Source organism: Theobroma cacao, chromosome 4, assembly GCF_053813885.1.
Source record: "Theobroma cacao isolate CCN51 chromosome 4, ASM5381388v1, whole genome shotgun sequence".
Classification (NCBI taxonomy): domain Eukaryota; kingdom Viridiplantae; phylum Streptophyta; class Magnoliopsida; order Malvales; family Malvaceae; genus Theobroma; species Theobroma cacao.
This window is the reverse complement of record NC_142642.1, coordinates 29,218,435-29,236,992: the sequence shown is the minus strand read 5'-3', so window position 1 is coordinate 29,236,992 and position 18,558 is coordinate 29,218,435. Positions and strand designations below refer to the sequence as shown.

Here is an 18,558-nt window from a genome sequence, read left to right as displayed (position 1 = left end):
ATTTTATTTTTTTCTAGCCATTTTTTTGACTTTCTTTTTCTACCACTCAATCCTCTTCACTTATCCATGTCTTCCATGAAATTTCTAGATTTTTCCAAAGTTTTGGTGGAGTAAATTTTTAAAAATTACACTTTTACCCCCGTAAAGTGAAAAATTACATTTTTACCCTAAAAACTGAAAAATTGCCCATAGATATATTTTTCATCCCTTATACTCATACCATTCTCCAATTTGTCAAATGTGATCTAAATTCTCTCAAAATATCAAATTTTGTCCGCGGATGGAAAAATTATAATTTTACCCCTAGATAGTGAAAATTTCGATTTGACTCTGAATTGATCCTCGAACTCCTAATTACCATTTTGAGTCATCCCTGAACTGTAAAACTCTTAATTTCACCTTAAAATTCCTATTTGAATTAGTTCGAGGCTTAATCGACTCAATGGTAGCATTAGGGGTAATATCGTCTTTTAACGATTTTTCGAACTTCTTAAATATACAAACATTCCATCGAGCATGTGAATGACATTATAATTATTTTACAAAGCAGGGTTTGACAAATATAGTATGGTGAGAGGATTTTCTACAAGTGAAATTTGAGATTTTGTTGATGAATATGCCATTTTAGGGTTTCGATTAAACAAGAAAAGAAACAATAGATAAAGCATAAATTGTAAAAGAAAATGAAAGAAATGAGGAACACCAAACGAACTAATCAAGAAATTGAAATCTCAATGATGTGAACCTCGATTCTAGCTTCGAGATGGCTTTGATACCATTTTCATTTATCTGGAATAGTAAGCTAGAAAAGAAGAATTCTATAGAAGAACAAAAAAAAGTACCAGAAAGGGAGTAAAATGAGAACTAAATTCTTGGATTAATTGAGAATCAGTTACATTTATTTATACAATGCTTAAAACCCATTGTAATGTATAAAAAAAAAAACTTATTACAAGAGAATAAATACTCTATCTATTTACAAACTAAACACACATAAACTGATACACATGTAACCACTATGTTTAGCAAGAAGTAAGGTAGAGCCCAGCTTGACTTCAAATTATGCATAAATAAAAAGTTAATAATAGTTATATTTTCATATTATATAATCTTAGATATATATATATATATATATATATATATATATATATAGATATATAAGAGTAAAATTTTAATTTAGGAATTGACCAAATGTACTTCATATATGTACACATGTATGCATTCCATATGTGATAGGCAATCTCTATATTTTTAATTTTCATGGTATTAGAGCAGTTGAAAACTCAACCATTTGATTTGAGGAGTTGTCATCAATTTCTTTTATTTAGGTGTGATTAGCCCTCTAATTAAATTTATCTTTCCTAGTGAGATTTTATACTTGATTTAGGTACATTAAAAAGGATAGATTCTGATCTATAAAACAGATTTAGATTTGAAAATCCGATTATGTGTGAGGAAAGTATTAGCATTTGATAAATTAATAATCTTGATTAAATAATATTTTGGATCGATTCCGACTTGGGACCAACTTGGTAAATTAATAATTTGCTAAATTTATAAGATAATACATTTAAAAGAAACACATAGGTCTCACTTGATATATAAATTAATAATCTCTTTATACATCAAAATTATATATGTACATGACTCAATTAGGATGCTTTTGTAAAATATAACTCCAATGTTACTTGTTTCTTCTCAAAATTGATGTCTCTTTGGATTTTATCTCTAACTTTTTTTAGTGCATTAACTTTTATCCATCGTTATTGATTTCTTTACACCTTTGAGATAGAGAATCATTATATTTAATTTTACCGTTTATGATACTATATGTTCTTTGTTATGAATGTTTTTACTTGACTTAATGTTCATGAAGTATATTAATGAAGTATTCATTGAATATAATTTTAGTTTGTTGCAAAAATGGATAACTTCATGACTTTTAATAAAACTAATTACACTCATGAACTCATTTCAGTTAAACAATACATAGTATAATGATAATTTGTAATTCGGTAATTAAGTAATTTTCATATAATTACAATACAAAATACATGTATTAAGTTAAATGTTTTGAGGAAAAAAAATAAAAATACCTTGATAAATTAATTTTTAATTAATTAATGTATAAATTAATAAATTATTAATTTATCGATTAAATAATATTTCAATTAATTAATAAATTTCATGATTTCGAGAATATTAATTTATAGAGGTTTTTTAGTACAGAGTGAAATTTTAATTTAGGAGCTGACCCGATGTATTTCACATGTGTACACATGTAGACATTCCATATGTGATAATCAATCTGCATATTCCTAGTTTTCATGGCATAAGAGCTTGCATAACTTTTGAGCTTGAAAACCCAATCATTTGATGTGAGGAGACACCGTCAATCTTTGTTGTTTAGGGGTGATTAGCTATCTAATTGAATCAATCTTTTCTAATGAGATCTTATTCTTGATTTAAGTTCATTGAAAAGGATAGGCTTTTTATCTACAAAACAAATGTAGGTTCGGAAATACGATTACTTGTGAGGAAGGTATTAGCAACCCACAACTTCCATTCAAAAAATGGTACCAACTAATCATGTATTCTCTTATTTTTAATCTTGATAAATAAGCTTTAGTTTCATATTTAATTTTACATTCCTCAATTATTTTTGTCCAATATGGATCGATCTCTTATCTTTTGGGATTGATCCTGAAGCTCCCCTGCTGGCTTTTGGCTGTTGTTGGTGTTGTCTGATGCTGGTGCTTTCATACATTCCCTTCATAACGTAGTTGTAATACTAAATATTTGCGCAAACTTAATAGTATAATTTAAATTGAAAATTGTTGCAACATATAGCTTGGTAAAAAGTCTAGCTTGGACTTACAGCTTGACTTCTTAGTCTTGAGTATACAATACATGGCATTGAACTTGCTTATTGTTGCTTACAATATAAATTCTGTAACTAAGAATAAAAGATAAAAGGTAGCGAGAATTTGTTTAGCACAGTTTACTCGCTAGGCAAAGGATGGTAAGGAATGGGAATTAAGAAGAGATCATTCTTTCTTCTTACAGTTATGCCAAAACATTCAGTCATGTCCAAGTCTTCACAATTGCTTCCGTTTGGGAGCTTCCAATCAAAATGGTATAGCAATTGTGCAAGGGGTAGCTCAATGTTGGGGAGTGCAAATGATATGCCTGGACATATCCTCCTTCCAGCACCAAATGGAATATATTCGAAATGTGTGCCCCTAAAATCAATAGGACTGTCCAAGAACCTCTCTGGGTTAAAGTTTTCAGCATCTTTCCAATACCTAGAATCTCTTCCTATGGCCCATGCATTAACTATGACTTTACTCTTTGCAAGTATATCATATCCACTAATTACACAATTTTCATCACACTCTCTTGGTACTAGAAGAGGTGCAGCAGGATGTAACCTCAAAGTTTCTTTAACTATTGATCTCAAGAATTTCAATTCATGAATACCAGCTTCATCCACGTTACCTTTTCTATCAAAAACCTGTCTCACCTCGGCTTGTGCTTGTTTCATCACTCTTGGATTTTTTAGCATTTCTGACATTGCCCACTCCATTGTTGTTGATGAAGTGTCACCCCCAGCCACCAGAATGTCCTGCAAGATGATACATTATCATTAACTTTTTTTGATGTTTATGTTATCACGAATTTTGTATAAACATATTGTAATTTTCTGATAGAAACTTAATTTGAGTTGGAATAGACAGATTGTCAACTTCACTTCATTGTGCGTACAATTTTTGATAAGCCAAAAATATTTCATTAAAGATGGGTTACTTTAACTTCGTAACCCTTCAAAAGTTTACACGTCACCCTATAAACCTGCACAGATCACCCTGATCACCTTGGACCCTGCACTATAAACCTATATTCTTCCTTCACAAAAACAAACGCCAAAACCCTACTCAAGCCCATACACAGCCGCGGCCATCAGCTCAGAGCCATTCCAAAGACATGTTAAGCTCATTGTGCGTACAATTGAAAAGATGATTTTACTTCAATCCATATAGGCAATTGTTCTGAGTGGTGCATCACCATTAATTTATAGACTATAAAAGATAATTCAACAAAAATAAATAAACATTTCAAGTGATCAAGTTTGTTCTTAGATAGCTTCTCAAAAAACGAAAAAGGGGTTGTTCTTAGATAGCTTATGGCTACTAAAGAAGTTATGATAAAAGTTGATCTGTATAAATACATGAGAGAAAATGATACTAACCAAGATAATTGCTTTTATTTTGTCATTCGTCAGAGGAATTTCAAGATCAGAACTCTGTTGAAGTTTAAGAAGAACATCAAGAAGATCTTCCTCTTCTTGTTGATTGCCCGTTTCTGATGTCCTGTTTGTTTTCTCTTTGTGCTCGTTAACTATGTCTTCAAGTATCCGATCAGAAGCCAGTTGCAGCTTCTCAAGTTTAAGCCTCACTCCACTGATCAGTTTAAGCAGCTCATTAGAAGGATACATATCAGCTAAGCAGAAACCACCTGCGAGCTTTATAGCTTCCATCATAATTCTTATGAATTCTTCTTGGTCTTTGCTTTTCTTACCAAAGGCTGCCCTTGATGTTATCCCATATGTCATTGAGAAAATTTTCTCACTGAGATTAACTGGGGATCCTTCAATCAAAGATATGGTTTTGATGAGAGCAGAAACTTCTTCTTCCCTAATGAATCGAAATGACAGAACGCGACTTGGACTCAAAAGCTCCATCGTGCTGATTTTCCTCAACTGTCTCCAATAGTTTCCATAGGGTGAAAACACAATGTTTGTAGAATCATATGACATTATCTTAGAAGCAAGAAGATAAGGCCTTTGAGCAAAGATGGTTGCGTGGTCTTTCAAAACCTCTTTTGCAGTTTCCGGAGAAGATATTACAATGGTGGGAACTTCACCAAGTTGTAGATGCATCAAAGGCCCATGTTTCTTGGCCAAATCTCTGAGGGTATGATGGGGCAGAGAGCTAATGAGCTGATGCATGTTACCTATGAGAGGAAGTTTTCGTGGTCCTGGAGGAAGCCTTGCTTGGGGGTTTTTGGCTTTCCATCCTTTCAGAACTTTTACTACCATGAACACAAAAAGAAAGGTGAGGAGTGGGGTGGTGAAGGAGGGAAATTGAAACTCCATGATGCTCAAGGAAAACAGAAGAAACGCCACTGCTTCTTTTCCCCCCTTGGAAAGAAAGACAAAAATATGAGGTTCTCTCTCGCTGAATTGTAATTACTTGATATCATTACAAGTCTTTGAATATTCGAATTGATGAAGGTGGAATTATACATGCAAATCAGGACATTTCTTAAGAGGTGAATTTTTTATTAAGCAAACAAAAATCTTTTCCAATTAAAATAAAGAAATAGGTTTGAAACCTAACAAGCTATCACATTATTGCATTTGTGATTTGGACTCTTTTTCTACCAGGGAGGGCAAGGCTCTTGATAAAGACAAAAAAAACCACCTTGAAATGAAACTCTTAGTAAACCACCTTGAATTATTTGTTCAATGTACACCCACACTTTTGAATTTTTTTGTAATTGTACTTTTTCTCAAAACCCTTACCATTTCTTTATGTCATGAAAAGTCTTTTATAGATCATGTTAGAAACTTGATGATGGTATAATGATAAAGAAAACGAATAAAATCAATTAATGCCTTTCAAAAAAAGAATTGTGCAGGGAATCGCCTAAAAAAGTATAAAAAAATAAGGCTTTAAAAAACTAGAAGTATGCCCATGCGTGAGCTTTTCAAAACGTTCCAGAAGGAACAGCATCCATAATCCAAACAAACCCTATGCATCATATAATTTAACCAGCATTGGAATTCAGAGGCACCGACTCCAGTCTAATCGAACATCTGAACAAAATCAGACTGGCTTGACACTTTTGACTTGAATTATTATCTCTTTATGTTGAATTTAATTTCAATGTCCCCAGTTGCTTTCGCAATCAATGTGGACTGCTTTGTTTTTTCTTTTAATGAAATTAAATGTGACAGGGAGGGGAGGGCAGGGCCGATGGCATCCCATTTGTTTTTCAGGATTCTATAAGTTGGTACGTGTATTTCTCTTTCTCAGCTGTAAATCAAAGTAGTTAAAATCCTATTTTTTATTACTTTTATATTGTTCTTTAAGACAAAATTTCTGCTTTGGGTAAAATAAAAAAAATTATATTAGGCGGAAAATTCATTTTCGTGATAGAGATGTGCAACTGCGTTTGTAACAATGACAATAATGAAAGATGTTAGCAATTCAAATACGTAAATGCCTTTTTCCAGCCTTTCATTTGACATCTGACTCCAAGTGATGTGTCACTTTTGGTGACATGATATATCACATAGCACCGACTGATGATATAGTAATACCATGTGACATTATATAAAGATGTTGTAGTATTAGCGTGACATTAACATATTAACATGTCAATATCACATGATAAATTCAAAAATTTTTCAAAAAAAAATTCTGTCATATTATAAGGGTTAAAGTGAATAAAGATATATAATACAAGATTTAAATTGAACAAAATTTAGATGTTGAGAGACTAAATTGAAAAAATATTTGAAAAATATAAAGTTTTAAGTAGATTATTGATATGCTTATTAATAAGCTAAATATTTAAGTGTAAAAGATTTATGATATTAAAAAAATATATATTTTCTTAATTATTTGATTTTAGAATTTGTAAATTAATTTATTTTTTTTACAAAAATTAAGTTTGAATTCTCCTTCTATAAAAAAATTTTTGAAAAAACTTCATACTTAAAGTCAAATTTAGATAAATAACTTGCATTACATTAAAATAAAATAATATAACATGACTAAATAAGTTGATTTGGTTACAACTTTCATAATTTACAAATACATATTCTTTGAAAATTATTCAACTCTTACCCAATTTACCTTTTATTTCAATTTGTTTAAATTAGCAAAATATGTTGATTTAGTTACAACTTTTACAATTTACAAATACACATTCTTTTGAAATTATTCAACACTTACCCAATTTACCTTTTATTTAAATTTACTCAAAATTTCTTATAAAATGATTTTTTTTAAATTCAAATACCACAATCAAATTTTGCTAAATTTAAATTTAAATTATTAACTAGAATCTATAAAAAAATTATTAATAAAATAAGATGGTACAAATATTTACAATTATACTTAACTTTAGCAATCATAAATATAATCTTTAATCTAAGAAATTTCAACTTAAAAAATATAACTTAAAATATTAAACAAAATAAAAACATAAAAAATAAATAAATAATTGAAAGGATGGAGTTCAGATTCTATGGTTGTAATAAGATGTTTGTCATATCCAAATTAAGCAAATGAAAACGAGGAATTACTTTTATAATCGTCGCTAACTTTATATCTCCGTTCTTCATTTTTTTTAAAAGAAAAAACTAAATTAACATATTTTGCTTATTTGACTTTAGCTTAAGTTAAAAACTAACTTAAATAAATTTCAAATTTTTATACTATTATAAATAGAAAAAAATTTATTCAGTCATTTTATATTATTTTATTTTAACACAATACAAGTTATTTATCTAAATTTGACTTCAGGTATGAAAGTTTTTCAAATTTTTTTTTATAGAAGAAGAATTCAAACTTAATTTTTGTAAAAAGGATAAATTAATTTACATATTCTAGAATCAAATAATCAAGTAAAAAAATATTTATACATATATTTTAACACCATAAATCTTTTACACTTAAATATTTGGTTTATTAATAAGTATATCAATAATCTACTTGAAGATTCATATTTTTTAAATATTTTTTTTAATTTAGTCTCTCAACATCTCAATTTTGTTCAATTTAGTCCCTGTATTATATATTTTTGTTCACTTTAGTTCCTATGATGTAGCAAATTTTTTTTTTTGAAATTTTTTTTGATCTGTCACGTGGCATTGACATGTCAGCATGTTATTGCCATGTCAATACTACCACATCACTGTATAGTACCACATGACATTGTCATGTCATCACTTTGGTGCCACGTGACACGCCACGTCATCATCTCAACGCTACATAATCAAAAAGTGACATGTCATCGATGATGTCATCGCTGACGTCAATGATGATGTCATCTTTTTAATGGCAAAATTGGATACCGTTTAGGGGTAGAGACTAAATTTATGCAATTCTCAAAATCAAAAAATTAAATTGCTTTGATTTTAAATAGAAAGATTAAATTGAACAAAATTAAAGAGTACAGAGACTGAATAAGTCTTTTAACCATATAATATTTAATTTTTAAGTATTTATTTAAGGAGTTCTTTTTATAAATGGGCTTCACGCATAAAGCGTTTCTACAAATAAACTTATCTATAATTTTAACTGTTTTTAGCCAAGAAAATTAAAATTTGTACAAAATTGCCTTTAGTGAAAACGATTAATTTGTTTGGCTCTGCGTCTCAACCCGAAACCTATTAATGGGTCAAGTATGTTTAGGTCTGTTCTTCAAACCGACTCATATTCTGTGAGCTTTCCTCGCCAAACCATTCATCTTTAGAGTATTTCTTACCAAAAAGAAAAACGTTTAAGCATTTTGAGCATTTTGGAGTAGTTTTGATACATAAAGAAAACCTTTAAGTGTTTTGAGTATTTTTAAGTTTGAAGTGATTTTTGATATATGAAGAAAACTTTTGAACATTTTGAGCATTCTTTGTCAAGTAGACATATTCGTTAATTATGTTGTTAAATAGAATATGGTGCATCGTTTGAAGTTGTTGATCTTGTTAAATGGAATTCAATAGTTTTGGTGGTTTTTAGGCATTGCGTAATCGATTTTTGGACATTATGTGACTAGTTTTTAGACATTGCGTGACTAACTTTAGGCATTACGTGATTAGTTTGTAAGCATTGCATGACTAATTTTTAAGTATTGCATAACTGATTTTTAGATATTGCATGACTGGTTGATATGGCATTGCGTGACTAGTTAGTAAAGCATTGCGTGACTTGTAAGTAAGGCATTGCGTGACTAGTTAGTAAAGCATTGCATAACTAGTTAGTAAGGCATTGTGTGACTTAGGCATTGCATAAAAATCAATCACACAATACCTAAAAACCAATTATGCAATGATTAAGTTATGTAATGTCTAAAAATTAGTCTCATAATACTTAAAAATCAGTCTAATCAGTTTCAACTTTTCAACTTTGGGATCCTATGAATAAACCAATAAACCCAAGAATCTAAAACAAATATATATATATATATATATATATATATATATATATATATATATATTTGCTAAGCCATGAAATTGTGCATTTTATAAAAGAGAGGTTATAAAACTCTAGCCTTGCTCACTCCCTTTATGCAAAAACAAAATATTCCTTAAACAATTTCAACTCAAAATCCCATAAAAAGAATCAAAATTCCCAGCAAACATGCTTAACAATCATCCTAATCTCAAAAACAATAAAACCATGAACCACCATAAAACCCATCAAACATACTTTAGTTGTTCCTTCTCCCTGAACCCATCATCTTAACCAATCCGATCCAACTCATCAACATAGGCATCTCCATCATAGCACACGTTTCAAAGGAAGGCATCACTAGAAAACATTTAGTTATCACATTCATCATGCTGGTTGCAATTACCATTAAAGAGCAAAATCGTTGTTCATTGCCCTTGAAAACCCCAAGATCCACTATCCAAAAAAATAAAACAAAATAAGAAATAGTTTGATGTCATCTCTGCTTTTTCAATGGCGAGATAGACAATATTTGACCAAAGAGAGAAATCAAGATTTAATTTTGAAATTTTTGTCTGGATGGCAGGATATAAAAAACTAAAACCTTTTTAATTGGTCTGAAACTATTTAAAGGGTACTATTGTCAAGTCATGTCAAAAATTGATTAAAAATAGTTAAAATTATAAAAAATGATATTTTTAAATTGAGTTTATGAAGAGGGTTATCTTTCACAATTTTTTCTTTATTTAATATGTTTATTATATCACTTACTCTTTGTAGAGTTATATAGTTATCTAAATATTTGATATTTTAGTAAAGTTTTTATAAATTTGTTATAAATTGAGTTTAATATATGTTTATTTTCAATATAACTTTTCATGTACAAGCACTATATCGACATCAATTTTATGGAAACAACAAAGATTTCAAATATAACCAAACTTGCAGCGTACAAGTTGGACAAGAACGTTTGAGACATAGACTACGTTCCATTTCATGTTAAAATGGTAATACTAATAAGAATAGCTTCTTAATTTTCCATAATCACTAAAGTTTATCTTTTAAGAAAAAAACAAGTACATTATCTTTTTCGTCATTTGATTTTTCAAAATTTTTATTTTCATCATTCATTTTTAAAAATATGATTTTGATTATAAATATTTATAAACATTTCGTTACTCAACTGTTAAAAAATAATAAACCTAGCTATCACTTGATAATCCACATCATCAACTTTGTTCAAGTTATATGCCCCTTTGTCATCTGTATATATCCATATCAATTGCTTTGTTCAAGTTATATTTCAATCAGTGAAAAGGTTGAGGAAGTGGAGAGAAAAATGAAAACTGGTTTTTTAGGTGAAAATGAGAAGCGGTCGACAGTAGATCTAGACTTTTTTTTAAGGGGAATTTTTTTTTAGCCTTTAAAAATAACGTGTTTTGGAAATAAGCCTGTAGATAATTTTAACTATTTTTAGCCACCAGAATAGATTTTGGGACAAAAATGCCCTAATGAGCCAACTTCGTTGAGGCTCACTCTCAAACAGTCGAAAAATGGGAAAATAAATATGTAAAGAATTTGTGAACATTTAATTTTGTGCAAAACATCCATTTTTTCACAAAGCTTATGCAAAACAAAATAATGTTGCATGAGATGGATTTTTAGAGATTTCAGACATGGCATTCAGATAATAGAAGAAGAGTGATATTAAACCGAACTAAAAACTAGTCGTGATGAATCGAAAGCTTAGAGAATGATGTGAAACCAGAGATCCCTGATACAATGGTGAATCAAAAGAAGAAAGATGTGAATCCAAAGCATGAAATGATTGTGCTACAACAGGCCATATGTGATAGGGTTGTGGTAGGGCAGGGTTTAGAGTTTGTGAAACAGCATGTTGGGAATGTATGACACTACATGGTGGGATTGTGTGACACGACTTGACACTGCAGGGTTTAGAGTTTGTGACATGTCATAGAGGGAATCTGTGAAAAGGCAGGGTTCAGAGTTTATGACACGCCATGGAGGGAATTTGTGACAAGTCAGCATTCAGAGTTTGTGACACGACATGGAGAGAATCTATGACAAGCTAGTGTTTAGAGTTTGTGACACGCCATAGAGGGAATCTGTGACACGACAAGGTTCAAAGTTTGTGACACGCCATTGAGGGAATCTGTGACACGGCAACGTTCAGAGTTTATGACACGGCATAGAGGAAATCTATGACATACCAGCGTTCAAAGTTTGTGACACTCCATGGAGGGAATCTATGACACGGTAGGTTTAGAGTTTGTCAGACTGCATGGAAATCTGTGACATGGTAGGGTTTAGAGTGTGTGACATGACATGGCAATTTATGGGTGACACGACATGGTTAGAAAAAGGAAAAAAAAAGCTGGAAAATAACGAGGACACCGATTGGACTTCCATTGATGAATTCAATGAATAAGTGAATATTTATAGAGAAAATTGTGAGGCAATTTCATTTTAATTAAATATTTTCCAAAAATCGCAAACGTCTGTGTGAACGAACTCAAAAACAATGTCAGTTATCAATGAAGAGGTCAGTCAGTTTGAAAATAAAACTTTTAAAACTTTCTTCTATTCGTTAATTTTTTGTTGGGTTTGTGTGATATGTTCGTGTTTTTTCAATCTTTTTCAATTGTTATGTTTAAACTATTTTCTTCCTGGTTTTATGGTCGTACCAAAGTTTTGAACTATAACAGATATGACGTGTAGTAGGTTAACTGTTTTTTAGGATTTTTAGCGTTTCACGACATTGGTTATTTTAAGGCAGTTCGTGTAACGAGTTAATAATTACATTGATTGGCGTGTCACACGCCAGGGGTATTTTGGACCAGTTCGTGTACGAACACATTAATTATGGTGATTAACGTGTCAGCGTTGGCGTGTTACAACATTTGACTTGATACACATGGTGTATTACAATATTTTACGTTATATGCATGGGGTGTTACAACATTTTACGTTATATGCATGGTGTGTTACAATATTTTACGTTATATGCGTGGCGTGTTACAACATTTGACGTTATATGCATGGCGTGTTACAACATTTGACGTTATATGTATGGCGTGTTATAACATTTAAAGTTATATACATGGCGTGTTACAACATTTTACATTATATGCATGGCATGTACAACATTTGACGTTACATGCATGGCGTGTACAATATTTTACTGTATATGCATAGCGTGTTACAATATTTTACATTATAGCATGGCATGTTACAACATTATGGGTTAACTCACTCGTACATGCGTGCCATGCTTTGCAGATGCAGTCCAGACAGTATGAGGATCTTGACAGTTTACTTATTGTGCTGAGGGAGAAGTGGGCGTTCAATGTCGCTATTAACACTCTCAGTAAGTGGTCGCAACTACATTACATTAACAAGACTCTCCAAGAGAAAGGGGAGTATGATGCAATGAAGCGTACGTGCTTCAAAATGCTGTTGGACATATATCCATAAGACTACTTCTTCACTGATCTCCTGCATAACATCATGATTCGTCGAATCATTGTGACAGATTCAATGGAGCATGAACTATGGTTTGTCATTGGCAAAAGCAAGCCGCGCATATCAAAGCAGGAGTTCTACCTTATCACCAGACTGAAGTTTGGTCGAATGCCCGATGTGTTCACATGACCGTACGAGGTTGTTGCGAAGGAATTCATGGGCAAAAATGGAACGGGCAGCAAAGCGTTAAGTTGCAAGCATTGCTTGATACGTTTCGTAGAGGCAACTTTCAACGACTAGGAGACACAACCAATATGGTACTCATCTTAATCGCGAATAACATTTTATTTGGTCAAGACTACCATAGACAAGTGACACCTTGGCTCTTGTCATTGGTGAAGGAGATCAACGCTTGGAATGTCTTCCTATAGGATCACTATGTTTGGAGGCTGACCTTTGACTTCCTTTTGAAGGGGTTCGAAGTGCCTGCCTCAAAGTACAGAAAGATCATTTATGGTACAACATTTACAGATTCGCGTGGGTGATACAGGTACTGTCACGTAACATTTTTCATTTTCCTTTTGACATAATAATTTATGGTTGCAATCATTTATCATTTATGGTCTGATAATGGTTACATTTCACTTGCAGTTCTGGGCAATGGAGGCAATTTCGGCCTTATGAAAGATAGATGCCCCCTCTACTCTGAAAGACAACGTCTACCCACGCATGTACAAATGGCAATGCAACTAGAAGCCAAAAGACTTCAATAAGGCAGTTGAGATGTTGGAGTCATCTTAAAAGGTGAGTGAATAGCTATTAATTTCTACTATGAATTTTTATAATAATTTTTCTCAAAATTTAATCACAATCACTATTTTGCAGTTGTGGGCAGTGGAGACCTTGGAGCCCACCCCGGATAAGGCCAGCTGGGATTATTTTATGGATATTGATGTCCCGTTATTTGAGGGCCACCAATACATGCCAATAAGGCACATGGAGGATCAGGAGGACTAAGGCTTAGGTGCGAGGGAAAAGAGTAGAAACTTGAAGCACAAAAGAGCCAATGGTTCCATGAAGCGGAGGCGCACTGTCGCTGCTGTCGTTGATGAGCTGTCAGTCCTTGAGTTGATGAAGGAAGGTGACGACCATGGCAATGGCAGTGGAGAGCCGGTAAAGATGGTTCTAACGGTTTGTGCTCAGCAATTTCATATGTAATTATCGATTAACATATCTTTGTTTACAGTTGGACCATGCGATGACAGCTCCACAACCACCGATAGGTCATTCTCAGACTCACAATGCTAACGAGGAGTCGGTAAGGACAGTTATAACGGTTTGTGTTCAACAATTCCATATGTGATTATTGAATAATATATCTGTGTTTGCAGTTAGACCATGCGACGACAACTCCTCAATCACTGAGAGGTCCTCCTCAGACGCACAGTGCTAACGACCCATCGGTAAGATTGGTTCTAACGGTTTGTGTTCAATATTTCCACATATGTTTATCGAGTAACACATTAATTTCTATTATTACAATTGAGAGAAGCAACGACAGCTCCTCAACCACCGATTGGTCCTGCTCAATCGCAAAGTGGTAACGAGCCGCCGGTAAGGATATTAAAGTTCTAACGGGTAATGTTCAATAATTTCATATATGATTATTGAATAACACAGTAATATATGTTATTGCAGTTGACCCATTTGACAATAGTCAATGACGGAGTAGTCATGAAGCATCAGTTACGACAGATCATGCACCGGTATAAAAAAGAAATGTCGAAGCTGAAGGCTTCAATTCAGTCGTTGACTTGGTGATGTAGACGTTTGAAGACTGTGTCATTGCTCGAATTCTAGACAGTCTGAAATCACAGGTATGTTATTCTATCTTTGCTCATATATTGGTCATTTACATTAATAGGTGTAGTTCTATTTTTGTTCTCGATTTATGTTTTGTGGTATTATATGAGCTAACGGATTTTCCCATTTGTCTCGTTCTGTAAGGCAATCCTTCATCTCACGGTGCTGGTGAAGACCACGATGATGCTGATGATGAGTACCATGATGAACCTGGTGTGCACATTCACGATGACATTACTTGTGCTAACGGAGACCCTATTCTTGAGGTCGATCCAGTTATCAATGCATCTGGGGAGGGGAGGGGGACCTTTACTTAGTCGTGGCTGAAGGAGAGCATCTTCCTTAGGTCGATGCATTAGTCGAGGTAGCAGCTGAAAGTGACCATCTTCCTCAGAGCACTCCTGAAGCTAGCGGCTCACGGTTGTCGTCACTAGAGTCATCTGATGTCCATCATTGTGCAGCACAAATTTTAGACCCAACTAAGTAGGCACGGGTGAAAATGGTGAGCAAATACAAGGCAAGCCTATATGTCAATCGCTCATTGAGTCGTCGAGATGTAAAAAGCACAACAGTTGAAGCGTACGAAGCTTTCAAGAAAAATGAATGTGCGAGGTAAGCTCATAAATAACATTACAAATATTGTTTTTTACAGAAACATTAATCCACCAAGGCTTTTCAAACTCATTCTGTTACATATGCAAGCATAACATTGGGATCTTAGGAGATCAAGGGGCTGACTTTTTCACAATATTCGAGGATCCCAAAGAAGAAATGACTAGTGAACATGTAGATGCATGCCTCAACGTACTTTATAAGCGAATGATAAAGCCGAAGTCGAAGCTATACACTACCCATGCATGCGTGGTTGACACGATATTCTTCGTAAGTTTATTTGAAAATTTTTAAATTCTGAAAATACTAAGTTTTTTATTGCATTAAGTGTAAGCTAATGTATATATGCTTCACAGAACACCATCCATATGCTACACACTGTATTTCCAACTGAAGATGTCTGATTGACTATGAAAATTCCAAATAAGTTGTGGTGGTATATGGAAGGTGAGAAGTCGATATACGGCAAAAAAGGAAAGATGTCGATTTCATCCTCGCGCTTTGCAATGTGGGTGGGCATTGGGTGGTAGCGAAGATCGACTTGGCGAAGTGGACGATTAAGGTGGTGGACTCCTCAAGAACTTCGAATGCTAATAATAACGGAGTGCGTACGGCTCAGATGACATCTCATACCACAATTATGCCAATCATCTACCACCAAGTCGGTTATTTCAACAAAACATGCTAGAAGACACAGGATTTAATGCCGATGCCATTGGAAATTCATTTGCCAAAAACTAAAGTGCATCGGCAAAAATTATAATATCAGCTGCAGTATGTTCATGATAGGGTACATTGATGGTATTTTGTAATCGAAATCGATAAGAGTTAAGCATAATATGATTGCAAATATGCGTCGCCAATACGCTCTAGAAATTTTTTCCAACAGTTGTGAGAGTAAACCCTGAACATATCGACCCTTGTCTATATATTTTTTTTGTATATACAATTAATTTTATTAATTTTAATATTCGTACATTTTATACATTACTGGTACCAAGTGGCGTGTCATCCCATTGGGGCATGGAGTGTCACCCCTGAATACTGGAACAAGTCAGCATGTCACGCCAAGTATCTGCTTTCACTCAACGTGTCATCACAATTAGGGCGTGCCGTGTCACCCCACAATACTGCAAGAAGTTAGCTTGTCACCACCAAAATCTGTAGGCACTCAACGTGTCACGCCAAGTATCTACTTCCACTCAACATGTCACCACAATTAGGGCATGCTGTGTCACCCCATAATACTGCAAGAAGTCAACATGTCACCACCAAAATCTGCAGGCACTCAACGTGTCATGCCAAGTATCTGCTTCCACTCAGCATGTCACCATCGAAATCTGCAGGAACTTAGCGTGTCATACCAAATATCTGCTTCCACTCAGCGTGTCACCACAATTGGGGCGTGCCATGTCACCCCACAATACTGAAAGAAGTCAGCATGTCACCACAAAAATCTGCATGCACTTAGCGTGTCACGCCAAGTATCTACTTCCACTCAGCGTGTCTCTACAAGATGTCATTGACATCTACCAATTACATCATAATCTCAACTCTCACACCAGATAATAAAAAATGCCATGTGGCATTTCTTTTATTAGCTTAGCATAATAAATTTTTTCCTTCATATTTGTCCTTATATTTCAATTTTATTTTTAAAATTTTTTAATTTAATAAAAAATAATTATGATGATTCATAGATGAAATTTGATTGGATGATCCATCCATTTTTTTAAATTTGTTTGGTCAAGTCATATGTTTTAATCTTAAATTTCATATGATATGTTTTTCATTAGTCAAAAATTTTCTCTTTCTATACTTGCATCCTTTGAAGTAAACTCTTTTGTACAATATTATTATTTTTTGTTAAGTGATTGGCTTAAAGTTTTATATGGAGGTATTAATAAGATAAAATAAATGTTGTAATTGAAAAATTACAAAAACAAATTGAATATTAGGATTTAGAAAGCTACTAAAGTTAGATGAATTAATTTTATATCTCTTAAAAGATTTGATTGTAAGAACATAAAAAGTTAAATCAAATGAAATAGAAAGGAATTAAATTAAAATCATGAATTGTTTAATACAAGTCATAATAAAATGTGAGAAATGGGGTAACAGTTTAGGGACTTTGCAAGTCTATTCAGTATTCAAAACTACAGACAAAATTAAATGAATAATCAAATAATGTATCTATAAAATTAATAAAAAAAAATAAAGACTCATCTACAAGAGGAAACTAACAAACACAAAATCCAAATATGAATGAATGTAAGATACTACAAGAGCAAATTGTGACAAAGGTATTACACATGGGTTACACATTTAGTTAGGCTAATAAGCTGTCTTCATCCACAAGACACCCTAGGTCTTCTCGCTTGGCCTCGCCAAGATCCTTCGTATTGAACAGTTGTTGCGTGTGTGACTGGTTTGTCTGCAACTTGAATATGCTTTCGGTCGACGCACTCGTGGAGGTGCCAATTGACTTGGAGATGGTGTCGGATTTATGGATGGAACTGCAAATGGGGATAGGCCTGTACCTCTTGCATTGCAAACATCTTCATACTCGACTGCCTTCATCAGTCGACGGAATCCTTCTCCTCCTAAGTCTTATCACTTCGCCTTGCAAAGATGGTAGCAAGACAACAATTTGTTTCACATGAGGGGAGATGTCCCACTCACTAAGATGCCCTATCGGACGAATGGACCCCGCATAACCCTCCACCAAAATGGTTGTCTTGTAGTAGTCAGCACAAAATTCAATGGCTTCACGTTTGCATTTACTAAAAAATACAATGAACTCAATGTTCAAGCACAATGTAAATACTATGTCAATTAGGGTTCAAATAAGAAATAAAGATATTCTGACCTTATTGCTGCAATGGCATGGTTGCATGGCAGTAAATCTATTTGGAACTCACAACATGAACACGTCTTCACAGACAGGTTTACAAGTTCGTCCATCTTCTCGTCTTTAACTTTGAACTCTACTCGATTGATAGGTTTAACCACAAAGCGATGTGCATCATTGAACCCTTTGCTCAACTACCTAGCAACCTAAGGGCTGAGGGGCATGGTCACCTTGATGACCTCCTCGTACTGGTCATGGAACCAGCGCTGGAACATGTCTCAAATGAACTCAATCAAAACAGTGATTGGCATTTGTCTTGCATGCTTCAAGCATGAGTTAACACATTCCACAATGTTTGATATCATCATTTGGTATCACTTTGTCGGTGAACAAGCACGTGCTCATCTCTTAGGCCCTATTCTCATAAGGTCAGCATGAGCTCCCTCATGAATCTGCTTGAGCTGATTTATATGTTTGTTGAAATTGGAAACCTTATAGCAATCTCGAGTA

General features: G+C 33.4%; 1 protein-coding gene and 1 non-coding gene across 2 annotated transcripts; both read right to left on the bottom strand.

Annotated features, from left to right (window-relative positions):
* Positions 1 to 2,798: 2,798 nt before the first annotated feature.
* On the bottom strand, positions 2,799 to 5,275 carry LOC18601953 (cytochrome P450 71D9-like). Its single transcript, XM_018120397.2, has 2 exons — positions 4,250 to 5,275; positions 2,799 to 3,625 (listed from the first exon to the last, which is right to left on the bottom strand). Exons 1-2 carry the CDS (start codon positions 5,153 to 5,155, stop codon positions 3,002 to 3,004), a joined length of 1,530 nt encoding a protein of 509 aa, XP_017975886.1. The 5' UTR covers positions 5,156 to 5,275; the 3' UTR covers positions 2,799 to 3,001.
* A 2,028-nt stretch (positions 5,276 to 7,303) lies between these two features.
* LOC148763241 (small nucleolar RNA snoR8a) lies at positions 7,304 to 7,396 on the bottom strand. Its single transcript, XR_016026091.1, has one exon. It is a non-coding gene; the product is annotated as a small nucleolar RNA snoR8a (small nucleolar RNA).
* Positions 7,397 to 18,558: the final 11,162 nt, after the last annotated feature.

Excerpts from the sequence above, each read along its gene's own strand:
- LOC18601953 (XM_018120397.2), bottom strand. The coding sequence starts at position 5,155 with ATGGAGTTTCAATTTCCCTCCTTCACCACCCCACTCCTCACCTTTCTT. Across the intron at positions 3,626-4,249 it reads AAATAAAAGCAATTATCTTG|GACATTCTGGTGGCTGGGGG; the intron begins GTTAGTATCATT and ends ATCATCTTGCAG.